Raw genomic sequence first — 21,054 nt, 5'->3', positions numbered from 1 at the left:
TGGCTTACGCCTGCAATCCCAGCACTTTGGGAGACTGAGGCAGGCGGATCACCTGAGGTCAGGAGTTCAAGACCAGCCTGGTTACATGGTGAAACCCGTTTCTACTAAAAACATAAACAGCTGGACGTGGTGGCAGGCACATTTAATCCCAGCTACTTGGGAGGCTGCAATAGGAAAATCGCTTGAACCTGGGAGGCGAAGGTTGCAGTGAGCCAAGATCGTGCCACTGCACTTCAGCCTGAGCGGCAACAAAGAGCGAAACTCCATCTCAAACGAAAAAGAAAGTAATTTAAAAAATGTTTAAAAGCACAAATGAGTTTTAAATATTCCATATACCTGGGAAGCATATCATTTAACAGTTAATTTTTGGATAATAGTTTTTATTTTTCAAAATACTCTTTTCTTAATAGAGACCTCGCTCCCCCACCCCTGCCACATTTGGGACACCTGAGCCTTTATTAAATTTTCTGCATCTCTGAATTCAAAGGAGAGATTTCTTTAATTTTTTTTTTGCATTATGAACATCGCATGAATGCATTCTCATTTTAAAAATAAAACAAAATGACAGACATTTATGAAATAAACAATGAAATCCCTTCATCTCTTCTCCGAGAATATTATCTTCTTCCCAAGAGTAACCCCAATTAACAATTCGATGTGTATCATTCCAGGCCAGTGCTGCCTAGTAGAACTTTCTGTGATGATAGAAATGTTCTATAATCTGCACTGCCCAATATAGTACCCAGTAGTCACATGGGTTATTGAGCACCTGAAATGTGGCTAATGTGAACGACAAACTGCTTTTAATTTTATTCAAGTTTAATTAATTATAATTTGAATTTAAATAGCCACATGTGACTAATGGCTACCATATTAGCACAGTTCTAAATTTTTTCTTTTTTTTTTTTTTCTTTTTTGAGACAGAGTTTCACTCTTGTCACCCAGGCTGGAGTGCAGTGGCGCGATTTCGTCTCACTGCAACCTCTGCCTCCTGGGTTCAAGTGATTCTCCTTCCTCAGCCTCCTGAGTAGCTGGGATTACAGGCGCCACCAGACCAGGCTAATTTTTGTATTTTTAGTAGAGATGGGGTTTCACCATGTTGGCCAGGCTGGTCTTGAACTACTGACCTTAGGCGATCCACGCACCTCGGCCTCCCAAAGTGCTGGGATTACAGGCATGAGCCACCTTGCCTGGCCCTAAACTATTTCTACACAATTACCTCTCTCTCTTTTATTTCTTTCTCTCTTTTTGCTAAAAGTGATATCATACTAGATAGCATGTATACATACATATTAAACATACTGCTTTGTGACTTGCTTTTTGCATTCAACAAAATGTCTTAGATATCATTCCCTGTCAGTACATATGTTAGATATCATTCCCTGTTAGTACATATTAAACTGTCTTGCTGTTTTCAATGGTGCCTGTTACTTATAACATATACTAAATGAAAAATGGATATTTATTGGTGGTGAACCACATCCTGGGCCTCTTTTTTCTTCTCTTCAGTGATATTTATTGGTGAAGACTTTGCACCAGCTGCGTGATTTAAGAGTCTACATAATCAGTTACAGAGTCTAAGAATCCAGTGATTTGTATATGTTGGGCTCATAGTCAATTATATTATCTGGTTTTTTTCTGTCCTCTGTCTTCAGAAGACCAAGATATTCTGATTCCACAATAAATAAGGCTTTAAAAATGTGTTCAGAAACCAGTAAATATAAACCTAACAGTATGAGGCTGCTGGATGACATTTTGTGATGTCTTTTTGTAATTCAGAATTTTTGGTTCTTTTTTTTTTTTTTTTTTTTTTTTGAGATGGAGTCTCGCTCTGTTGCCCAGGCTGGAGTGCAGTGGCACCATCTCGGCTCACGGCAACCTCTGCCTCCCAGGTTCAATTCTCCTGCTTCAGCCTTCTGAGTAGCTGGGACTACAGGTGCCCACCACTACACCCAGCTAATATTTGTATTTTTAGTAGAGACGGGGTTTCACTGTGTTGGCCCGACCTCGAACTCCTGACCTTGTGATATGCCTGCCTTAGCCTCCCAAATTGCTGGGATTACAGGCGTGAGCTACCACGCCTGGCCTCTGAATTTGTGGTTCTAAAGCTGTTGAGTTTCATGGGAAAAGGCCTACCTCGAAGTAGATTGTTTCTGAAGTCCTGTTCTTATCTTTTTTTACATATCCTGATTAAAATGTTCTGTCTTTGTAAAAGTTTTTTCTACTAGAGACATTTCTTGAGATGGTTCTAACTGTAGTAACTCTGGGTAATTCACTTTTCAATTGATTTCTGTGCTTCAAACATACCTCATCAGCATTTTCTAGCTAATGTTTGAGCCTAACAAACTGTTATAGATACTGTATAAACCAAGGCTCTGTCAAGACACAGATGGCTCAGTCTAAAGGTGAAATTTAAAGAGTTTAATAAAGGGAGTAGTTAGAAAGGTATGGGCAGGGTTTAAGGAAACCTCAAGGAATAGTATAGCATCCTTGGCCTAGAAACAATGGAGGGTTGCCATCCTCCAGGCTAGAAGGGACAAGGGGTGAGTGTGGTTACCACAACCTCACACAGACAGCTCTATAAAGAGGGCCCCCTCAGACAGAACCAACACACTGCTTCCTAGCAGAGAGGAAGCCAGGAAGACAGATATCCTGAGCTCACTCTTGTCCTGCCCTTCACTGTTTCCCATGCTTCCCAACCCAACTGGAAGCAGGAGGCAGAGATCTCATTGGTGCAGTCCACTGGGGAAGCCATACAGAAAAAAGTAGAGGAAAAGCATAGAGAAGGGTAGAAAGAGAGTGGATTCTGGGGAGGCAAAAGGGAAGATATTTGTCACCCACACATTCTTTTAGTTAATCCTCACAACAGCTTATCCTTCTTTTTGACAGGTTAAGAACCAGCAATTTTCTAAAAATCAAATGTAAAAATAGGAAAGGGATATTAAATAATGGAGGTGGGATTTGAACTCAGGCCTGTCTGACTGGATTGCCCCACTGGAGTTAAGAATAGCTTAGCTTAAACAAGCAATGCGGGTGTTGGCCTATCACCACCAGCAGTACTGTGCTAAGTTCTGATTGGTTGATTAGCTTGTTGTCTGATCAGTTGTCAGTGATGTATATTGCATAATTGCAGGTTCTAGCAACCATTTTTTTGCACTTAAGTAATATTTGCATTGTCCATTGTCCAGTACCTAAAAGCCTTTGTTTTAAGTAAATATTTGACAATGTCCAACTGAAGAGATTCTATACATGAAATGCCCAACATATAATGTCTACTCCTTTAAAAGCCTGATGAAATGTGGCTTTGGCATGATTCTATGGTATAGTTTAGTTTATATAACCAGAACTTGTGTGACAAATAGGTAACAGACTCACCTTGTAATGACTAAGTATTCTGAAATCTTTAATTAGGTAGAAAGAAGTTTTATTGCAACCTAGCTCCAAGTGTGTGGTCTGGCAAGGCCCTTTGCATATGTGAGGTCCAGGGCACTGGGCCATGGCTTCTTAACCCTTTATGATTCTTGCTGTCTTCTGCTAAACATAAAAATCTCATGTGCCAACCGAACCCCACATTTGGAATAGGCCTCTCAGGAGGGGCATAGTCTATCTTCTGATGATCTTCACCAGTTCAGAAGCTTAGTTTCTATGCTTTACATGCTCAAAAGAGTAATGTTGTTCCCCAAGTAGGAAATTATTTAAAACTGAACATGCCTTTTCAAACTAATACCTTCTCCCATCCTAAAAGGGTCATTCTTCACTTTGGAAGATTGCTACCGCAAAGCCAATTCTGTTCCTAACTTTCTTAACTCTCTCCTCCATTTCTCTACCCTCCAAACACCTAGCATCATATTAAGCATATGTCATGTGCTAATAAACACTACAAAATGTGATCTGGCTGTTTTAAAGTCTAACCTGAGGCTTGCGAATAACGACAAGAAAGTCGTTTGACCTGCTTCACTAAGTCTGGGCAAAAATATGGTTACACGCTTTTATTTCTTCAGTTAGTTTTTCGAGTCCCCCGACTTCTCTATCAGAAAATCATGTATCTCCTTTTTGAGGTTTCTCCATCCCTATTGCCTAAAAATCCTAAGGGTTTCCTTAGCTCACAGGGAGCCAAAAAGGTAACTGAGTTTGAGGGATCTACCACTGCTGTTGCTTTTTGCTGTCACTTGGTGTCACCTTGAAGACAGGTGCAATGCAGTTCAGTGAAGATAATATCCACCTCACAGAGTTGTAGAAATTAAGTGAGCAAATACATTTAAAGTGGTTAGCATATCGATGGATACATGGCACTAAGCAGGTACTCAAAGATTTAGCTCTTATGTTATGTTTTCTGTAGGGTCTAGACCAGAGGATCCCTGGAAGACTCTCGGCTTTGCAAATGGTGAAGTTAGCTCAGTCCCTGCCCCTCCCAGAAGCCTCTATCTTACTCACATTGTCCTGAAGTTGATCTGCCTCTAGTATATGGAAGAGGCAGAATCTAAGGAACAGAGAAGTTTTTATAAAGCAAATGATTTGTTCTGGCTCAGAGAAGGAGTTTTTTTATTATTATTATTATTGTAATCTGAGGTTTTTGGACTGAAAATATATTGTCTCAGGTCACAGGGCTGGTTGGTAGTAGCTGGGCCTTAACTAAAGTCTTCCTTAATGTAGAGCTTGATCAACTCAAGAAGTATCCTGCTGTGCTTTAGAAAGCAATGCTCTGAAGAGCAAGGCTGTGGCTCATTTATTTTTACGTAATTCCTATTCTGAGCACATTACATTGTACATAACAAGAAATAGCCCTTCTCCATATCAACTGCTGTTAAAGATAGTCACCTGTGCACACGTGCAAACCCAAGCACATTCACACACTTAGGAATCCTCTCTGCCTTCCATCTCTTTTGTTCTCCTCCTTCCCTACTTTTAGGTCATAATAATTAAGAACAAAATGCACAGTGCATAGAAACCTTTTCTTCCCCTTTGAGTAACTATTGTTGCTTTACAACTTTCCCTATCTCTGTTTTAATTACCAGATTTCACACTCTCAGGAATACACTGTTCTTAGAAAATGGCAACACCTTATTTCCTCTTTAATAAACTTTGTGACTAGCACATAAAAGATCTCCAAATAGTAATTTATTTTAGGTCATGTGAAAAAGGTTCATTGTCCATATATATTAAAAAGTAATGAATAATTAATATAAGCTAATTCTGCTTGCCAATCCATTTACCCATTTGGATTGTGTGCTAGAAGTCCATTCATAAGTCAATTTGTGGCCAGGCATGGTGGTATGTGCCTGTAGTCCCAGCTACTTGGGAGGCTGAGGCAGGAGAATTGCTTGAACCCAGAAGATGGAGGTTGCAGTGAGCCGAGATCGCACCATTGGCCTCCAACCAGGGAAACAGAGTGAGACTCTGTCTCAAAAAAATAAATAAATAAAAAATAAAAATAAGTCAACTTGGGTAACTATATTATCTATATTAACTATAGATAATAGTTAAATAACTATATTATTATTAGATAACTATATTATCCATTCTATGGGAAACTATATTATCCATTATTATTCATATTATGTATAATAGTGATAATAATAACAGTAATAACAGCTATAGTTTATTGAGTACCAGGGATGTTACACATATTATCTCTGCTTTTCACAACAGCCTTGTAAGACGAATAGCCCATTTTACAGATGAAACTGAGGTTCAAATAAGTTAAGGAACTTGCTTTTAAGCACACAAAGTCAAAAGTATTTCTTGCCTGAAGTATAGCTTCTCCTGAAGTGGTAGTGGTGGGCCACTCATGACTTTCCTTACTACATCTGTTGGGCCCCAGGGTGGGTGCCTGACCCAATGCCAACCAATCCTGGTTATGGCCTGATTTGAAAAGATGAACTTGGTCAATCAGATTCTCCCTTAGGAATTTGAATTGGGAAACATGGAAAGAGGCAATAAGTTGGTAGAAGCAGGAGCTAGGGCTGAAGGGCACAATGGAAAGTTGTTAAAGGAGTGTTGTAAAGGGAGACTGAGGAGGCCATGATGGGCTGGCCATAGCAGAGCTGAAGCTGTGGAGCAGTGGAAGGCAGGCAGTGGCTTTAATGTCATGGAAGGAAATATAGTCAATGAGGGTGGGAAAGAAAGGATCACGTGTACAGAGCAGCCAAGTTGGTGCAGAGCACTCTGACACTCTGGGGCCATGTTCTGCCCCTTTCTTCCTTTTCCACAGTTTCTGTTCCAGGGTAGTCTTAAAAGAAATCCTCCATCCTTTGAGCTAATGTTAGTGAATGTCAGTTTCTTTCAACCAGAAGAGCCAAATTCAAATACATGGCCAGTAAGTGCTGGAGAGGGGATCTGAACCCCGGTTTTGTGGCTACAGAATTTCTGTTCTTGTCACTGCGCCTCTTTGCCACATTACAAATGCCACTGTGGTTTATCATAGCCTACAAGGTCACCATAATGTATCTGAAAAAGAACCAATAGTGAACCCAAGTTTCCTAAATCCTTGTCCCAAGTCTTGGTTTTCTTCCAAAGCCCTGAAGGAGAAAGTGAGGGCTAAGAAAATCTCATAACTGGGAGGTCTCCAGACAACATCGAGCTCCTAGGGTGGAAGGGACTGCAATGAGGAGAGGGAAGGGGATGGGGAAGGCTCGGTTCTCGTCGGTGCAGAGAATGGGGGCTCCCCAAGGGCAGAGATTATTGGTCTTATCCCTGCTTCTATCCCCAGATTCCAACATAGTGCCTGCAACATATTTGAATGAGTGAGCGAATGGATAAATAAGTGGCAGAAGTGAGTCACAGCCCCTGTCCAAATGTATGGATCATTCTTCAGTCTAGTGTCCCTAAGTTAAGAAACACATCTTAAACTGTCTCCATCTCTAACAAACAATTCATGTAGTGCTGTGAATAACGTTTACAGTGACTAATCAACTTAAGGTCTAACAATCACAAAGATGAAGTATTGGTGACTGTATTCATGGCACAGTTCAAAGACTACAAATGGGCAACTCTGGATTGCATTTGCCTTGTTTACAAAAACACCACTTGCTTTGTCTTCATCTATCTGAAGAGAGTGACGTTTTCATTTTAAGAGGCTGACTAAAAAATGCAAGGCCACTTCCTGGGCAGGTTTCCAAGTGACTACAGCTTTCTCACAGCATTCCCCAGAGCCTCAGCCCAAGCTGCCTGGGGCGGGGCCTCTAGCCGCTGGTCTCTGTTGAAGCTACCACAGGAGAAGTCATCTGCAGCCTGCCCGAATTGCTGTGCTTTTAGACCTTCCAAAGGCACAGATAACAGCTTTGGCCTTTGCATCGAAAGAGACATCAGAGTTTGTCATTGGCCAAGCTGGTGTGTGTGTGAAATATAGGTGATGTCACGCCACACTTCTGAGTATGGCATTCTTTCCAGCCGAGTCTCCTGGGTGTGGGTGAGTGTAAATGTTTGAAGACTGCCCTCGTTGGTTATGAAATGTTTGAAGCTGGGTGTTGTGACTTTCCAAGGTCATGACTTGGCATATTTCTTAACCCTAATGAGCCTCAGTTTCCTTTTTGTGAAGTAGAGATAGTATTATCCTATACTCTAGAAGTATAGAAGTATCTATTCATCACAGGGGGCTGTGAAGCCTAAAAGAGATAACACCAGAGTATCTCATCTGGTACCTGGCATAGCATAGACACTGAAGAGCTTTTATTATTTCTGAAGCATCAGTAGAAAACAAACAAAAACGTTTCAGTGATGATGCCCTATTTTTATTTCTAACAGTACAGTATTTCTCTGAAAGACTCAGTGGATATATTTGACTTCTTAATCATACCTGTGTAGCCAACAGAAACAAAACTTCAGAGGAAGTTAGTGCCAAAGGAAGTTTGTTAGACTGTATTCCCTTTCTTTTTCTCCCTTCTAGACCCTGACGGCACCTGCTCCATTTGCTGATGAAACCAACTGCCAGTGCCAAGCACCCCATGAAAAACTGACCATTGCTCAGGCCCGCTTAGGAACACCAGGTGAGGCTGTACTCCTTTTTCTCAAATGGGCCCTGGCTTGACATTTAAAGTATCAGAAACGGGCTGGGCACAGTGGCTCACGCCTGTAATCCCAGCACTTTGGGAGGCTGAGGTGGGCGGATCACCTTGAGGTCAGGAGTTTGAGACCAGCCTGGCCAACATGGGGAAACCCCATCTCTACTAAAATACAAAAATTAGCCAGGCATGGTGGGGCATGCCTGTAGTACCAGCTACTCACTTTGGGAGGCTGAGGTGGGAGGACTGCTTGAACCCAGGAGGTAGAGGTTGCAGTAAGCCAAGATTGTGCCACTGCATTCCAGACTGGGTGACAGAGCAAGACTCCGTTTAAAAAAAAAAAAAAAAGTATCAGAAAGGCCCAACATTATTTGTACAGCACTTGCTTTCAATCAGAGAGTTGACTTTAGAGGTTATAACACAGTGAAAGAAGGGTAAACACTAGTAGTGATAAACCACACCAACCACAGGAGCCAAGAAAAAAAAACATGCCTCCAAATACGGGGAGTTTGAGCCTCAGCTTTGTCACCTGTTAGTTCTACAACCTTGGGCAAGTCACTAGAAAGATCTGAATCTGTTTCCTCAAAACAGGGACAACAATACCTACCTCAAAATTTCTGTGATAACTAGACTCTTTGAAAGTACCCAAGCATTTTTAAAACCATGAAGGCATATACAAACCTAAGCTAGTATAATTATTAACATTAAAAGCCTGCATTTTTTAAAAAGTTTCAAATGTGCCTTAAAAAGAGTGGGTTGTGCTATAGAAGTTTGTTCATTCATTCATGCCTAAAGCATTATGCCAAAAGATGGATAGGGAAGATATTTAGAAAGAATTATAAGGTACCATCTCTGTTTTTCAAGAGTTTTCATGATAAAGAGATGAGACAACTAGATGTGAAAAAAAAAGCACTAGTAACATGCGTGCACGTGCTTGGGGTTAAATCCTGCAAACAGATGATAATTGATTCTTAGAGAATGGCAGACTCATTTGGCCTGAGTGGTCAGGCAAGACTTCCAGGAGAGAGCAGAACAGACCTTTTAGGAGAAGCGAGATTTGGACTGTGGGGGCAGAAAATGTAAAGGTATTGCAGGCAGGTGGAAGAGGAATAATGAAGACACAGAGAAATTGCTTCAAGAGTAGTAAGCCATTTACCTGTTTGTGGCACTGTCTTGAGTGTGCCCTCAAAAAAGACAAAACAGCAGAATTTGGTATCTGATAATGCTCTTCAAAATTATAGTTTTTTGTTTGCTTTTTTGTTTTTGTATTTTTAGTAGAGCTGGTTTCGACATGTTGGCCAGGCTGGTCTTGAACTCCTGACCTCAAGTGATCCACCCATCTCAGCCTCCCAAAGTACTGGGGTTACAGGCGTGAGCCACTGTGCCTGGCCTAGATTATAGTTATAACTGGACTCTCTTACCATCTCCTACACTAGCCATATTTTGTGACACAATAAAATTGCCTACAATATGTTTTACAAGTTTAGAATTGCCCAAACAGGGGCTGGGGTACACATTCTAGAGGAGGTAATGACAAACCCAGCCCATAGCTGTCAGCTTTTTGACCTTGTCTGTGGGGTCAGAGGGGTGATGAAACCTCAAGAGAAAGAACAGAAAAAAGCAAAAAAGCCATCAGAATTGGCACCTTTGGTCTTAGTTAGTCCAGCTGTGAAGCTATGAACATACATGGTGTTGTATGTATTCCGATACATAGAGAATCATTCTTCTGGCTTGACAGAAAGGAAAAGTCCAGAAGATTGTTTCATAGGTTCCTTTTCATTAAAACTGCCTTCTTTTCTTTTCTTTTTCTTTTTTTGAGACAGGTTCTCACTCTGTCACCCAGGCTAGAGTGCAGTGGTGTAATCACAGCTCACTGCAGTCCTAACCTCCCAGGCTCAAGCGATCCTCCCACTTCAGCCTCCCAAGTAGCTTAGATCACAGGCATGTGCCACCATGTCTGGCTATTTTTTGTATTTTTTGTAGAGATGGAGTTTTTCTATGTTGCCCAGGCTGGTCTTGAACTCCTGGACTTGAGCCATCTACCCACCTTGGCCTCCCAAAGTACTGGGATTATAGGCATGAGCCGCTGTGCCTGGCCCTAAACTGACATTTTTCTTAAAGGGAAACTTGTTTCTGATTTTCTGTTTCACTTTTCTGAAAGGAAGTTTGTATTATCTGTTTCCACAGTATGTAGAATTTCCCTGACTACATTTTTCAAGAGCTGCCTTAATGAATCTGCCTTATTCGTGTACCATCTGTGATGTAGTTTACTTAATAATTTTTCTTTACATATACTCACTGTTCTAAAACGTTAATGTATTAAAAAAGCAAACTTCAATCACTATTATTTACAGAAAATAGTATAATTAGCTAGTATCACTGGCTAGTGATAAGTAGAAGATAGCTACAAAGTTTATATGAAACTATGTAAATTGTATAAAATAAGTAACCATAAGATTTTAAAAGGTAAACTTGTGCCACCTTTTTCGAACATCAATTGTACAAAAAACAGTACTAGTTCCCAAAATTACTGGGTGTTTAATAATAGTTTCTGTTTTGTTTTAAAGACTAGAATTCATAGCAGCATGTAGTTTTCTAGCAGGTACTAACAAGGTAGAAGAAAGAGTGGTGAGTTTGATTTGCACTCAGACATCATCGTAAATTGGTTGTATGACATTGGGTAAGCTGCTTTCACCTGGCTACCTCATAGTGTTGATGCAAAGATTATGTGAAACATATGTGCTGTGTGAATTGTATGTATTTCTAAGATACTGTTTAAATGCCTTAAAATAGCCATAATCCAAGCCTTGTTAATAGCCATAATCAAAGATGATCAATCACCCTTATTTGCTTGTATCTGAAGCAAATACCAAGATATGCCTAACATACCCCACAATAGTCTGAATTTAAACTTAATGTGGTTGGTGATTGCCTCCTGTTTGGCTGTATGGTAGGTGTGTGTTTAATGTTTTAATCAACTGCCAAACTGCTTTCCAAAGCGCTCGTACCACTTTTAATTCCTATCTGTAGTATCTGAGTGTCCCAGTTGCTCTGCGTTCTCACCATCGCTTGGTATGCTCAATTAAAAAACTTTCTTTTTTAGCCATTCTAGTGTGTGTGAAGTGTTATCTCATTGTGGTTTTCATTTGTATTTCCCTAATGACTAATGTTATTGAGGATCTTCTTGTGTTTATTTACCATCTTTGCATTTATTTTCTTTGGTGAAATGTCTGTTCAATATTTTTGCTTTATTTAACTGGGTGGTGGGTTGTTCATCTTACTGAGTTTTGAGAGTTCTTTATATATTCTAGATACAAGTCCTATATTTCGCAAATATTTTCTCCCAGTCTATGACTCACCTTTTCATTTTTGTAAAAATGTCTTTTGAAGAGCAAACGTCATGAGTCTCACAGGCTGCATTCAAGGTGACACCCCAGGATCAGTTCTCATCTGGAGGCTGACTGGTGTTAGATCTGCTTCCAAGCTCACTCAGGTTGTTACCAGAATTTATTTCCTTGTGACTGTAAGAGCAAGGGACCAGCTTCTTACCAGTTGTCAGCCAGAGGCCACTCTCAGCTCCTAGAGGCCACCTGCGGGTCCTTGCCATGTGGCTTTCTCCATAGGCCCTTTCACAGCATGGCAGCTTGCTTCTTCAAAGCCGTCAGTGGAGAAAGAGAGTGAGTCTGCTAGCAAGATGGAGTCTTTTTCTTTTCTTTTTCTTTTTTTTTTTTTGAGATGAAGTTTCACTCTTGTTGCCCAGGCTGGAGTGTAGTGGCACAATCTTGCCTCACTGCAACCTCCACCTCCCGGGTTCAAGCGATTCTCCTGCCTCAGCCTCCCGAGTAGCTGGGATTACAGGCACGTGCCACCACACCTGGCTAATTTTTTTTGGTGTCTTTTTAGTAGACATGGGGTTTTACCATGTTGCTCAGGCTGGTCTGGAACTCCTGACCTGTGATCTGCCCACCTCGGTCTCCCAAAGTGCTGGAATTACAGGCGTAAGCTACGGTGCCTGGCCTATACTCTTTTTAAAAAAAGCTTTATTATAGAGTATTTCAAACACCCACAGAAGTAGAACAATATAATGAACCTTCCTGTGCCTGTCACTCATACCTAACAACCACCAACCCATGGCCAGTCTTGCACCATGCACACCTCCGTCTATTCCATCCTCTTGAATGGTTTGAAACGAAATCCCACACTTTGTAGCATTCTGTATATATGTCTGAGTAATAAGAACTCTGGTTTTTAAAAACATAACCACTGTATCACGATCTTACCTAAAAAAAATTAGCAGTAATTCTTTGATATCACCAGATATCCAGTGTTCCAATTTCTAATTATTTTATGTTATCATTTGTATATAGCTTGTTTGAACCCAATCCAAATAATGTCCATACTTTACAGTAGGCTGATAATGTCTTTTAAATCTCTTTCAATCTGCAGATCCCCCTTTGATTTCTCTTTCTCTCTCTCTCTTTTTTGCCTTGAAGTTTATTTGTTGAAGAGACGAAAGATCAGGGTGGCTTTTTGGCGGGGGAGGGGAGTCCTGGAGAGTTTCCCAAAGAATGGAAATTGCTGACACACCACGGTTTTTAAAAGTGAACTTATTGCAAAATCAACTTTGTAAATACTCTTCAGATTTACTAAATGGCCTTTTTCTCAGTAATTACATCTTCTTTCTTTACTTTTCTTTCCTCCCTGCTTCCTGAATTCATTTATCTTGATCACCTCTGAATAAATAACAAAAAGTTTTACAAAACTGCCATCTGCTTTCCCCTGGGGTTTATATCTTACAACAAATTTTACTCAATTGAATTCAAATTGAATAAGAACATTGAAAGCAAGGCTCCCTCATTAGACAGTTTGTTATTTCAAAGCATTTTCTATTTACTGTGCCTTATTTAGAATACAGTATAATCCTATGAAGGCAATTCTGTTTGTTCAAAATTGTGTATAATTGGAAATAATTGCAATTCCCAATCTGACATAAAGTCTCTCAACTTTTTTTATTAGAGAAATTTAATTTATTAGAAACATTGTACCATCTGAGTCTATTAATGTAACATTTCTTTATGTTCCAAATTAATGAGGTTGCATTGCATCAAGAAATAATCACAATTTTCAATCTAAGTCTTAAAGATCATTCAACAGAAATCGGCATTGATTTCTGTCTTTTTAAAAAATTTATTTTATAACATCAACGTAATACATGCATATATATATATACGTTTATATATATATATATACGTTTATACGTTTATATATATATATATATATATTTTTGTGTATGTGTTTATCTCTGCCACCCAGGCTAGAGTACAGTGGCGCGATCTCGGCTCACTGCAACCTCCGCCTCTCGGGTTCAAGCTATTCTACTGCCTCAGCCTTCTGAGTAGCTGAGATTACAGGTGCCTCCACCACACCTGGCTAATTTATGTGTTTTTAGTAGGAACGGGGTTTCACTATGTTGGCCAGGCTGGTCTGGAACTCCTACCCTCAAGTGATCTGCCTGCCTCAGCCTCCCAAAGTGCAAGGATTACAGCCTTGAGCCACCACACCTGGCTATTTGTAAAAGTCAGTAGTATCCTTAGCTTATATATTAAAAAAAAAAAACTAGCCGTCCCTTTCCCTGCCTTCTTCATCCCTGATTCTTATTCCCTGTGGGCACTCAACACTTGACAATCAACTTTCTAAAATGTTGTTGACTTTCTTATCCATTGTCATTGCTTTTCTTGTTTTCTCCGCCCTTGGGGGATTATATCTTTTTTTTTTTTGAGACGGAGTTTCACTCATGTTACCCAGGCTGGAGTGCAATGGCGCGATCTCGGCTCACCGCAACCTCCACCTCCTGGGTTCAGGCAATTCTCCTGCCTCAGCCTCCTGAGTAGCTGGGATTACAGGCACGCGCCACCATGCCCAGCTGATTTTTTGTATTTTTAGTAGAGATGGGGTTTCACCATGTTGACCAGGATGGTCTCGATCTCTTGACCTCGTGATCCACCCGCCTCGGCCTCCCAAAGTGCTGGGATTACAGGCTTGAGCCACCGCGCCCGGCGGGGGGTGATATCTTTTTAACTTAACTTTTAACTTTATCTTTTAACTCTTAGTTCTTTAACTTTTAACTCTTAGTAATTGTGGTGGTGTTTCTAGGAGGAAGTAGAGATAATGTGTGTGTTCAGTTAACCATATTTAACTGATAGTCCTTGTACTTCTTTTTAAAGAACACTATTAGCTCAGCCTATAATCCCAGCACTTTGGGAGGCCAAGGTGGGTGGATCACGAAGTCAGGAGTTTGGGACCAGCCTGGCCACCATGGCGAAATCCTGTTTTTACCAAAAATACAAAAATTAGCCGGGTGTGGGGGTGGGCGCCAGTAATCCTAGCTACTGGAGAGGCTGAGGCAGGAGAATTGCTTGAACCTGGGAGGTGGAGGATTCAGTGAGCCCAGATCGCGCCACTGCACTCTAGCCTGGGTGACATAGCAAGACTCTGTCTCAATAAATAAATAAATAAATAAAAATAGAACACTATTATGGCCACTTATGTCTCTTTCCTTCTCACTGCAAGAATAAAATGTCTCTGTTGTTTGTAGCTATGGAGAAAATGTGATAAGGGTGCTTAAAATGAGTGCATTTTGATATGAGAAACGACTTCTTTCTCCTCTCATCCATTTTTGGATCCTCTTCTTGGATTTTCTAGTTCCTTTATGGAGAGTCTAGAAAGGTGTCAAGATTGGCAAAGTATATAGAATTTTCTATATAAATGTAGCAGGGATCTTCCAGACTATCAGGATGGGGGTATAACAGAGCTGCAACCAGCTGGGCGCGGTGGCTCCCGCCTGTAATCCTAGCACTTTGGGAGGCCGAGGCGGGTGGACTGCCTGAGCTCGGGAGTTCACAACCAGCCTGGGGAACATGGTGAAACCCAGTCTCTACTAAAAATACAGAATTAGTAGAGTATGGCGGCTTGTGCTTGTAATCCCAGCTACTCAGGAGGCTGAGACAGGAGAATCGTTTGAACCCAGGAGGCGGAAGTTGCAGTGCGCCGAGATCACACCACTGCACTCCAGCCTGGGTAACAGAGCGAGACTCCATCTCAAAAAAACAATAGAGCTGCAACCTCCTTCCTCCAACCAGTTAAAAAGAATAATTTTGTGTGACTGTTTTGTCTTGTTCCTCCTTCAGAAGGCCTATTTCAAATTGATGGAACTCCATACCCAGTTTCCCTCGGTGACTTGAAGGGGATGGGTCTTTGGCCTGGCTGAGCAATAGTGTTATCTTGCTGTCTCCTGGCTCCCAGGGGTGCTGTACTGAGGTGTGTCCCTCTTCCTCTTGGAAGCACTTTTTAGAGCACTGCATGCCACTGTCTGTGTAACCTCTTCACTTCTGACCTTTCTTCCTGGGAAGGACTGTAGTGTTGGCTGCTCATCTTCAGCCCTGAGCGCCACTTCTACATGCGACATTAAACCCTGACTCTCCTCCCTTTGAGGCATGTGTCCCTCATCTCTTTATTTTTTGAGACGGAGTTTCACTCTTGTTGCCCAGGCTGGAGTGCAATGACACGATCTCAGCTCACAGCAACCTTCACCTCCCAGGTGCAAGCAATTCTCCTGCCTCAGCCTCCCAAGTAGCTGGGATTACAGGCATGCACCACCATGCCTGGCTAATTTTGTATTTTTAGTAGAGACACGGTTTCTCCATGTTGGTCAGGCTGGTCTCGAACTCCCGACCTCAGGTGATCTGCCTGCCTCAGCCTCCCAAAGTGCTGGGATTACAGGCATGAGCCACTGTACCCGGCCCCTCATCTCTTATTATACCAAAGAGGTTAGGGAGAGGCCTTACAGTGGTATGCTAGTCAAGGTTTAACAGCTGATCCTCCAGCGGGAAATAAACCCTGATTTGTAGCATTTGCCAATTTCTGTTGTGTAAGTACTCTACCATGGCTGACTTCAGGCTACTGACATGACTTGGAGTTGGGAAGAAAGGTATAAGGTGGGCCATGTGAGCAGATTCTAGTACATCACTGCCTTTGGGAACAGGGACTTGGGATCTTCATTCAGGACTGCCAGACTCAAGGATGAAGTTATTTGTCTTTTCCATGGAGCTCCTCAGTTACTCCTGCCTATGTGTTCCAGCTGGACTGACTGCTGGCTCAGGCACCTAGACTCCACCCTGGGTCAAGAGAACTGCCCAGTGCTCTGTGTTTGTCTCTTCTGTTGGCTAAAAATGTGTGTTCCCTCTGTTGATCTTAATTTTGTTATGTTTTTGCTCTGCTTTGATGTCTTCAGAAGAACCTCTTTTTAGAATCAATTTCATGCACTGATGTGAAACTGATGGTATGTAGAGATTGTGTCTTATCCAGAAAGTTTCTTATGACTGATGGACGGCAACTGGGATTCCTCATTCTGCAGTTCTGTTAACAGTGTTTTCTTTCTCCCACAGTGGACAGGCCTGTCAGAGTATACGCCGATGGAATATTTGACCTCTTCCACTCGGGTCATGCAAGGGCCCTTATGCAAGCAAAAACACTGTTTCCCAACAGCTATTTGTTGGTAGGAGGTAAGAAGTGCATTTTTTTTTTTTTTTTGTCTAGAAAACTCTTATAATATGCTTTCTGAAAAGGATCCCTTTCACAGTTCCATCAGAAAAATCTGACATTGTTAATGCTTCCAATTCAGCCCACACTGGCTCACTTGTTCACTGCCTGAAATTTAAAATGACGTTTGAAAAACCATAGGGGAAGTTGCATCATGGGATTGTAATACTCTGATCCTGAGAGAGAGATGGACTGATAGTACCACCAAGGGTAAATTCTTCATGTTTTCCATCAGCGCCTTTCTCCTAGTGTTTAAGGCTTGATCCAATTTATGTTTCTAAAATTTTCTAGTGGGATAAGAGAAGCAATATTATTCTGATTTCAGATCTCAAAGAACTGAAGGGAGTTAGGATGATGAAGAGCAAACAAGGTCATTATCTATTTCTTTTGTGTGACCCACAGCACTTAGGACAATGTTGTGCTAACACTAGTGGCTTGTAACAGCCCCACTTAGTTGAATTGATGGCAGTGTGTTAAAGACGTGGAGATTTATATACCCAGGTAATCTTGATTCACAACGAAGGGACGAACTTACTCACTAAGTCTGTGGAAAGAGAAAGATCGTTAGATGTGGACTGAAATTTTCCTCCACCAGGAGGTCTAACTATTTAAGTTTGGGTAAAGGGACAGTACCTGACGAGGAAGGCCTGTATAGCTTCTGGAAGGAGCATATTCATTCACAGTAATCAGGTTTTGTGGCATATAAACTAGGTACCATCAAGCCTTACACCTCTACTGGGAGAAAAAAAAAGTACTGGTAAGAGACTACATAACTGTTTTTTAAAGCATTTTGTTACTTCTGCAATTAAAAACTACTTGTTGTTTGTTTGTTTCTTTGTTTGAGACGGAATCTTGCTTTGTCACCCAGGTTGGAATGCAGTGGTGCCATCTCGGCTTACTGCAACCTCCGCCTCCCGGGTTCAAGGCATTCTCCTGCCTCAGCCTCCTTAGTAGCTGGGATTACAGGCACGTGCCACCACACCCAGCTAATTTTTTTTTTTTGGTATTTTTAGTAGAGACAGGGTTTCACCATGTTGGCCAGGCTGGTCTTGAACTCCTGACCTCAGGTGATCCACCCCGCCTTGGCCTCCCAAAGTGTTGGGATTATAGGCGTGAGCCACCATGCCCAGCCAAAAACCACTTGTTGGACATTTAAGAGGAGCTATTCTGCAGATTTGGTCACCAAGGGTGGTGACCACGGGACCATTGAATGAAGTTCTTTCCAGAAGGAAGAAATGGTAAAAGCCAAGGGTTACTGGGCAAGTCATACAGAGGGAACCCAAAACAGGCAGGGAACCCAGCCCTTGCTCACTTCCGTTTAGCCTGAAAACCATTTATTGAGAGAGCACTACCACCTGGAGTCTTCTCCTAGGCTACTGGGGCCCTAGAGGGACCCGCTGCAGTGTTTCAGCTTCAGCCATTTGGGTAGCCTAAGTTTAGAGGTGCTTAGATCACAGTTAACAGGAACACTAGCTGGTGGCCCTGGGTTATCACATCAAAGGTAAGATCAAAGGAAATGTGCAGCTTTCAGCATATTCTTGTAAATTGGAGAAGGCAGACAGTTAATAGCAGCAGCTCTCAAGGTCATTAGGCAACTATGATTTCAGTGATTCACTGAATGATTTCTTCATCTAACAACTTTTTTTTTTTTTTTTTTTTTTTTGAGATGGAGTCTTGCTCTGTTGCCCAGGCTGGAGTGCAGGGTGAAATCTCAGCTCACTGCAGCCTCCACCTCCTGGGTGCCAGCGATTCTCCTGCCTCAGCCTCTTGGGTAGCTGGAATTACAGGCACATGCCACCACATCCAGCTAATTTTTCATATTTTTAGTAGAGACAGGGTTTCACCATGTTGACCAAGCTGGTCTTGAACTCCTGACCTCAGGTGGTCCGCCCACCTCAGCCTCCCAAAGTGCTAGAATTACAGGTGTGAGTCACTGTGCATGGCCCCTTCATCTAACAACTCTGTTGAACTCTATGTGCCAGACATTTTTCTGTACACTGGAAATGCAGCCATGAACAAAACAGACCATCTATGTCCTCAGAGAACTTAGAGTCTGAGGGAGAGGCAGTCACTGCCCACTAAAGTAAATATGTAGTAGTGTACCATGAAGAAAGATAGGATAAGAGAAAAGAGTGACTGGGTGGAGGAAGGAGGGATGTTTTAGGTAGAAAGGTCAGGAAAGACCTCTCTGAGGAGGTGATGTTTGTGCAGAGACCTGAATGAAATAAAAGCACTCAAAAGCCAGAACATCCAATCTTCCCTGTGCAAGGTTCTCACCAGTCAAGACGACAGTGTGGGACAAGCAGATAAGACACGGAGACTCCAGTGACATGTTAGTTTTTTGATTTATGCATCTTAAGGAGGCTTTCCATAAAATTACAGATTATTTCATACTCAGATAAATTAATACGGGCAGAAGTTTGGAGCAAAGAAATAAAGCAAAAAGAAGGAGAAAATTTCCAATAAGAAATCCTGGACTTTTTTAGCAGCTATAGCAAAGAGGGCCACACAGTCATTCTATAACTCTCAAACTCTAGAAACTGAATTGTGCCATCCGGAAGAACTATTTTTCCTGCCTGAGTTCTGAGATAACTGTTTCAGAGGGCCACTGTGTAAGGGGCATTGAATAATCCAAAGAACAATGTCCTCTCTACCAGGTTTACAAAGAAATTCAGATACTCCCTCAATGGTTATTACATGGGTTGTGGAAGCCAAGGGCATATTAAACTACTAGGATGACCACGAGACCATATCCTTTAGTAAGTGACAGGGATTGGAGTACAGATAGAAATAAAACAATACAACACGAAGCTATAAAGAAATAGTACCTAGACTTCTAGGGAACAGTGACAGAGTAAGAGTGAAGGCTGGACATGGTGGTGCACGTCTTTAGTGCCAGCCACCCAGGAGACTGAGGCAAGAGGATCATCTGGGCCCAGGAGTTTAAGGGTATAGTGAGCTGTGTGTAGTTACTGCACTCCAGCCTGCACAACACAATGAGACTTCATCTCTACAACAAACAAACAAGAAAAACACCAACCATGGGCAATAGAAACAATAATAAATAATTTCAGTGTGTTCTTTTCTCTATAGATTTCTTATTCTTATTATCTCATATAAAATAACTGAATGGTAATATTATGAAATATCTTCTAACCACTCTATTAATAAAATTCAGTGACATCCTGGCTGGGTGCAGTGGCTCACACCTGTAATCCCTGCACTTTGGTAAGCTGAGGTGGGTGGATTGTCTGAGGTCAGGAGTTCAAGATCAGCTTGGCCAAAGTCACGAAAACCTGTCTCTACTAAAAATACAACAAAAAATTAGCTGGCCATGGTCGTGCACGCCTGTAGTCCCAGCTACTCGGGAGGCTGAGGCAGAAGGATTGCTTGAACCTGGGAGGTAGAGGTTGCAGTGAGCTGAGATCGTGCCACTTCACTCCACCCTGGGTGACAGAGCAAGACTCCGTCTCAAATAAATAAATAAATAAATAAATATAATAAGTAAGTAAATAAAATTTAGATATCTGCTTCTTAAGTCGTTATAAAATATGTAATTTCTGGAAGACTGTAAGTATCAATCTTTTAAAAATTAATAAACTTTTTAAGAGAAGTTTTAGGTTCACAGCAAAACTGAATGGAAAGTACAGCAAATTCCTGTTTACTCCTTTCCTGCACAGGCATAACCTCCCCTACTGAGAACATCCTGCCGCAGCCTGAGGCATTTGTTATAATCTATGAACCTACACTGACACATCATTATCACCTAAAGTCCAGAGTTTACATTAGGGTTCATTCTTAATGTTATACCTTCTATGGGTTTGCATAAAATTATATATTGTCCAAACTCATAGATGTACATAGTATAATGACAGGTATCCATAATAATAGTATCATACAGATACTATTTTTACTGCCCTAAATCCTCTATGCTCAACCTGTTCATCTCTTCCTCCCTGTAACCCCTGAAAATGATTGTTCTTTTTAGTATAGTTTTACTTTTCCTAGAACATCATATAATTAGAATCATACAGCATGTAGCTTTTTCAGACTGGCTTCTTTTACTTCGTAATGTTCCATTTAAGGTTCCTCAATGTCTTTTCATGGCTTGCTAGATTACATCTTTTTTTTTTTTGATTATATCTTTTTGGTGCTCAATAATATTCCATTGTTTGGATATACCACAGTTTATCCATTCATCTGCCAGAGGATATCTTGGTTGCTTCAACATGTTGGCAATCATGAATGAACTTGCTATAAACATCTGTGTGCAGGTTTTTTTATGGATATACATTTTCAATTAATTTGGTTAAATACCAAGGAGTGTGATTGCTAGATTGCATGGTAGGAAGAAGTTTAGTTTTGTAAGAAACTGCCAAACTGTTTTCCAAAGTAGCTGTACCAGGAGGAGGTATAGCTCAGAGGTAGAGCATTGGACTGTAGATCAAAGTGGCTG

General features: G+C 41.3%; 1 protein-coding gene across 5 annotated transcripts in view; it reads left to right on the top strand.

Moving 5' to 3' along the window:
- PCYT1B (phosphate cytidylyltransferase 1, choline, beta) overlaps positions 1 to 21,054 on the top strand; it is a 102,666-nt gene that overhangs the window by 43,779 nt on the left and 37,833 nt on the right. For 3 of the 5 annotated variants that reach the window (XM_032286157.1, XM_032286156.1, XM_032286155.1), the window contains 2 exons: positions 7,886 to 7,985; positions 16,445 to 16,561. In XM_032286157.1, coding sequence (XP_032142048.1) covers positions 7,886 to 7,985; positions 16,445 to 16,561 — 217 coding nt within the window. Of the gene's footprint in view, positions 1 to 7,101; positions 7,409 to 7,885; positions 7,986 to 16,444; positions 16,562 to 21,054 lie in introns of those variants that run through there. The other 2 variants (XM_032286158.1, XM_032286159.1) reach the window with 2 other exon arrangements.

This window comes from Sapajus apella, unplaced genomic scaffold (assembly GCF_009761245.1).
Source record: "Sapajus apella isolate SASKATOON/1434 unplaced genomic scaffold, GSC_monkey_1.0 scaffold17, whole genome shotgun sequence".
NCBI lineage: Eukaryota > Metazoa > Chordata > Mammalia > Primates > Cebidae > Sapajus > Sapajus apella.
The sequence above is the reverse complement of the archived record's forward strand: the minus strand, read 5'-3'. Positions and strand labels throughout refer to the sequence as shown.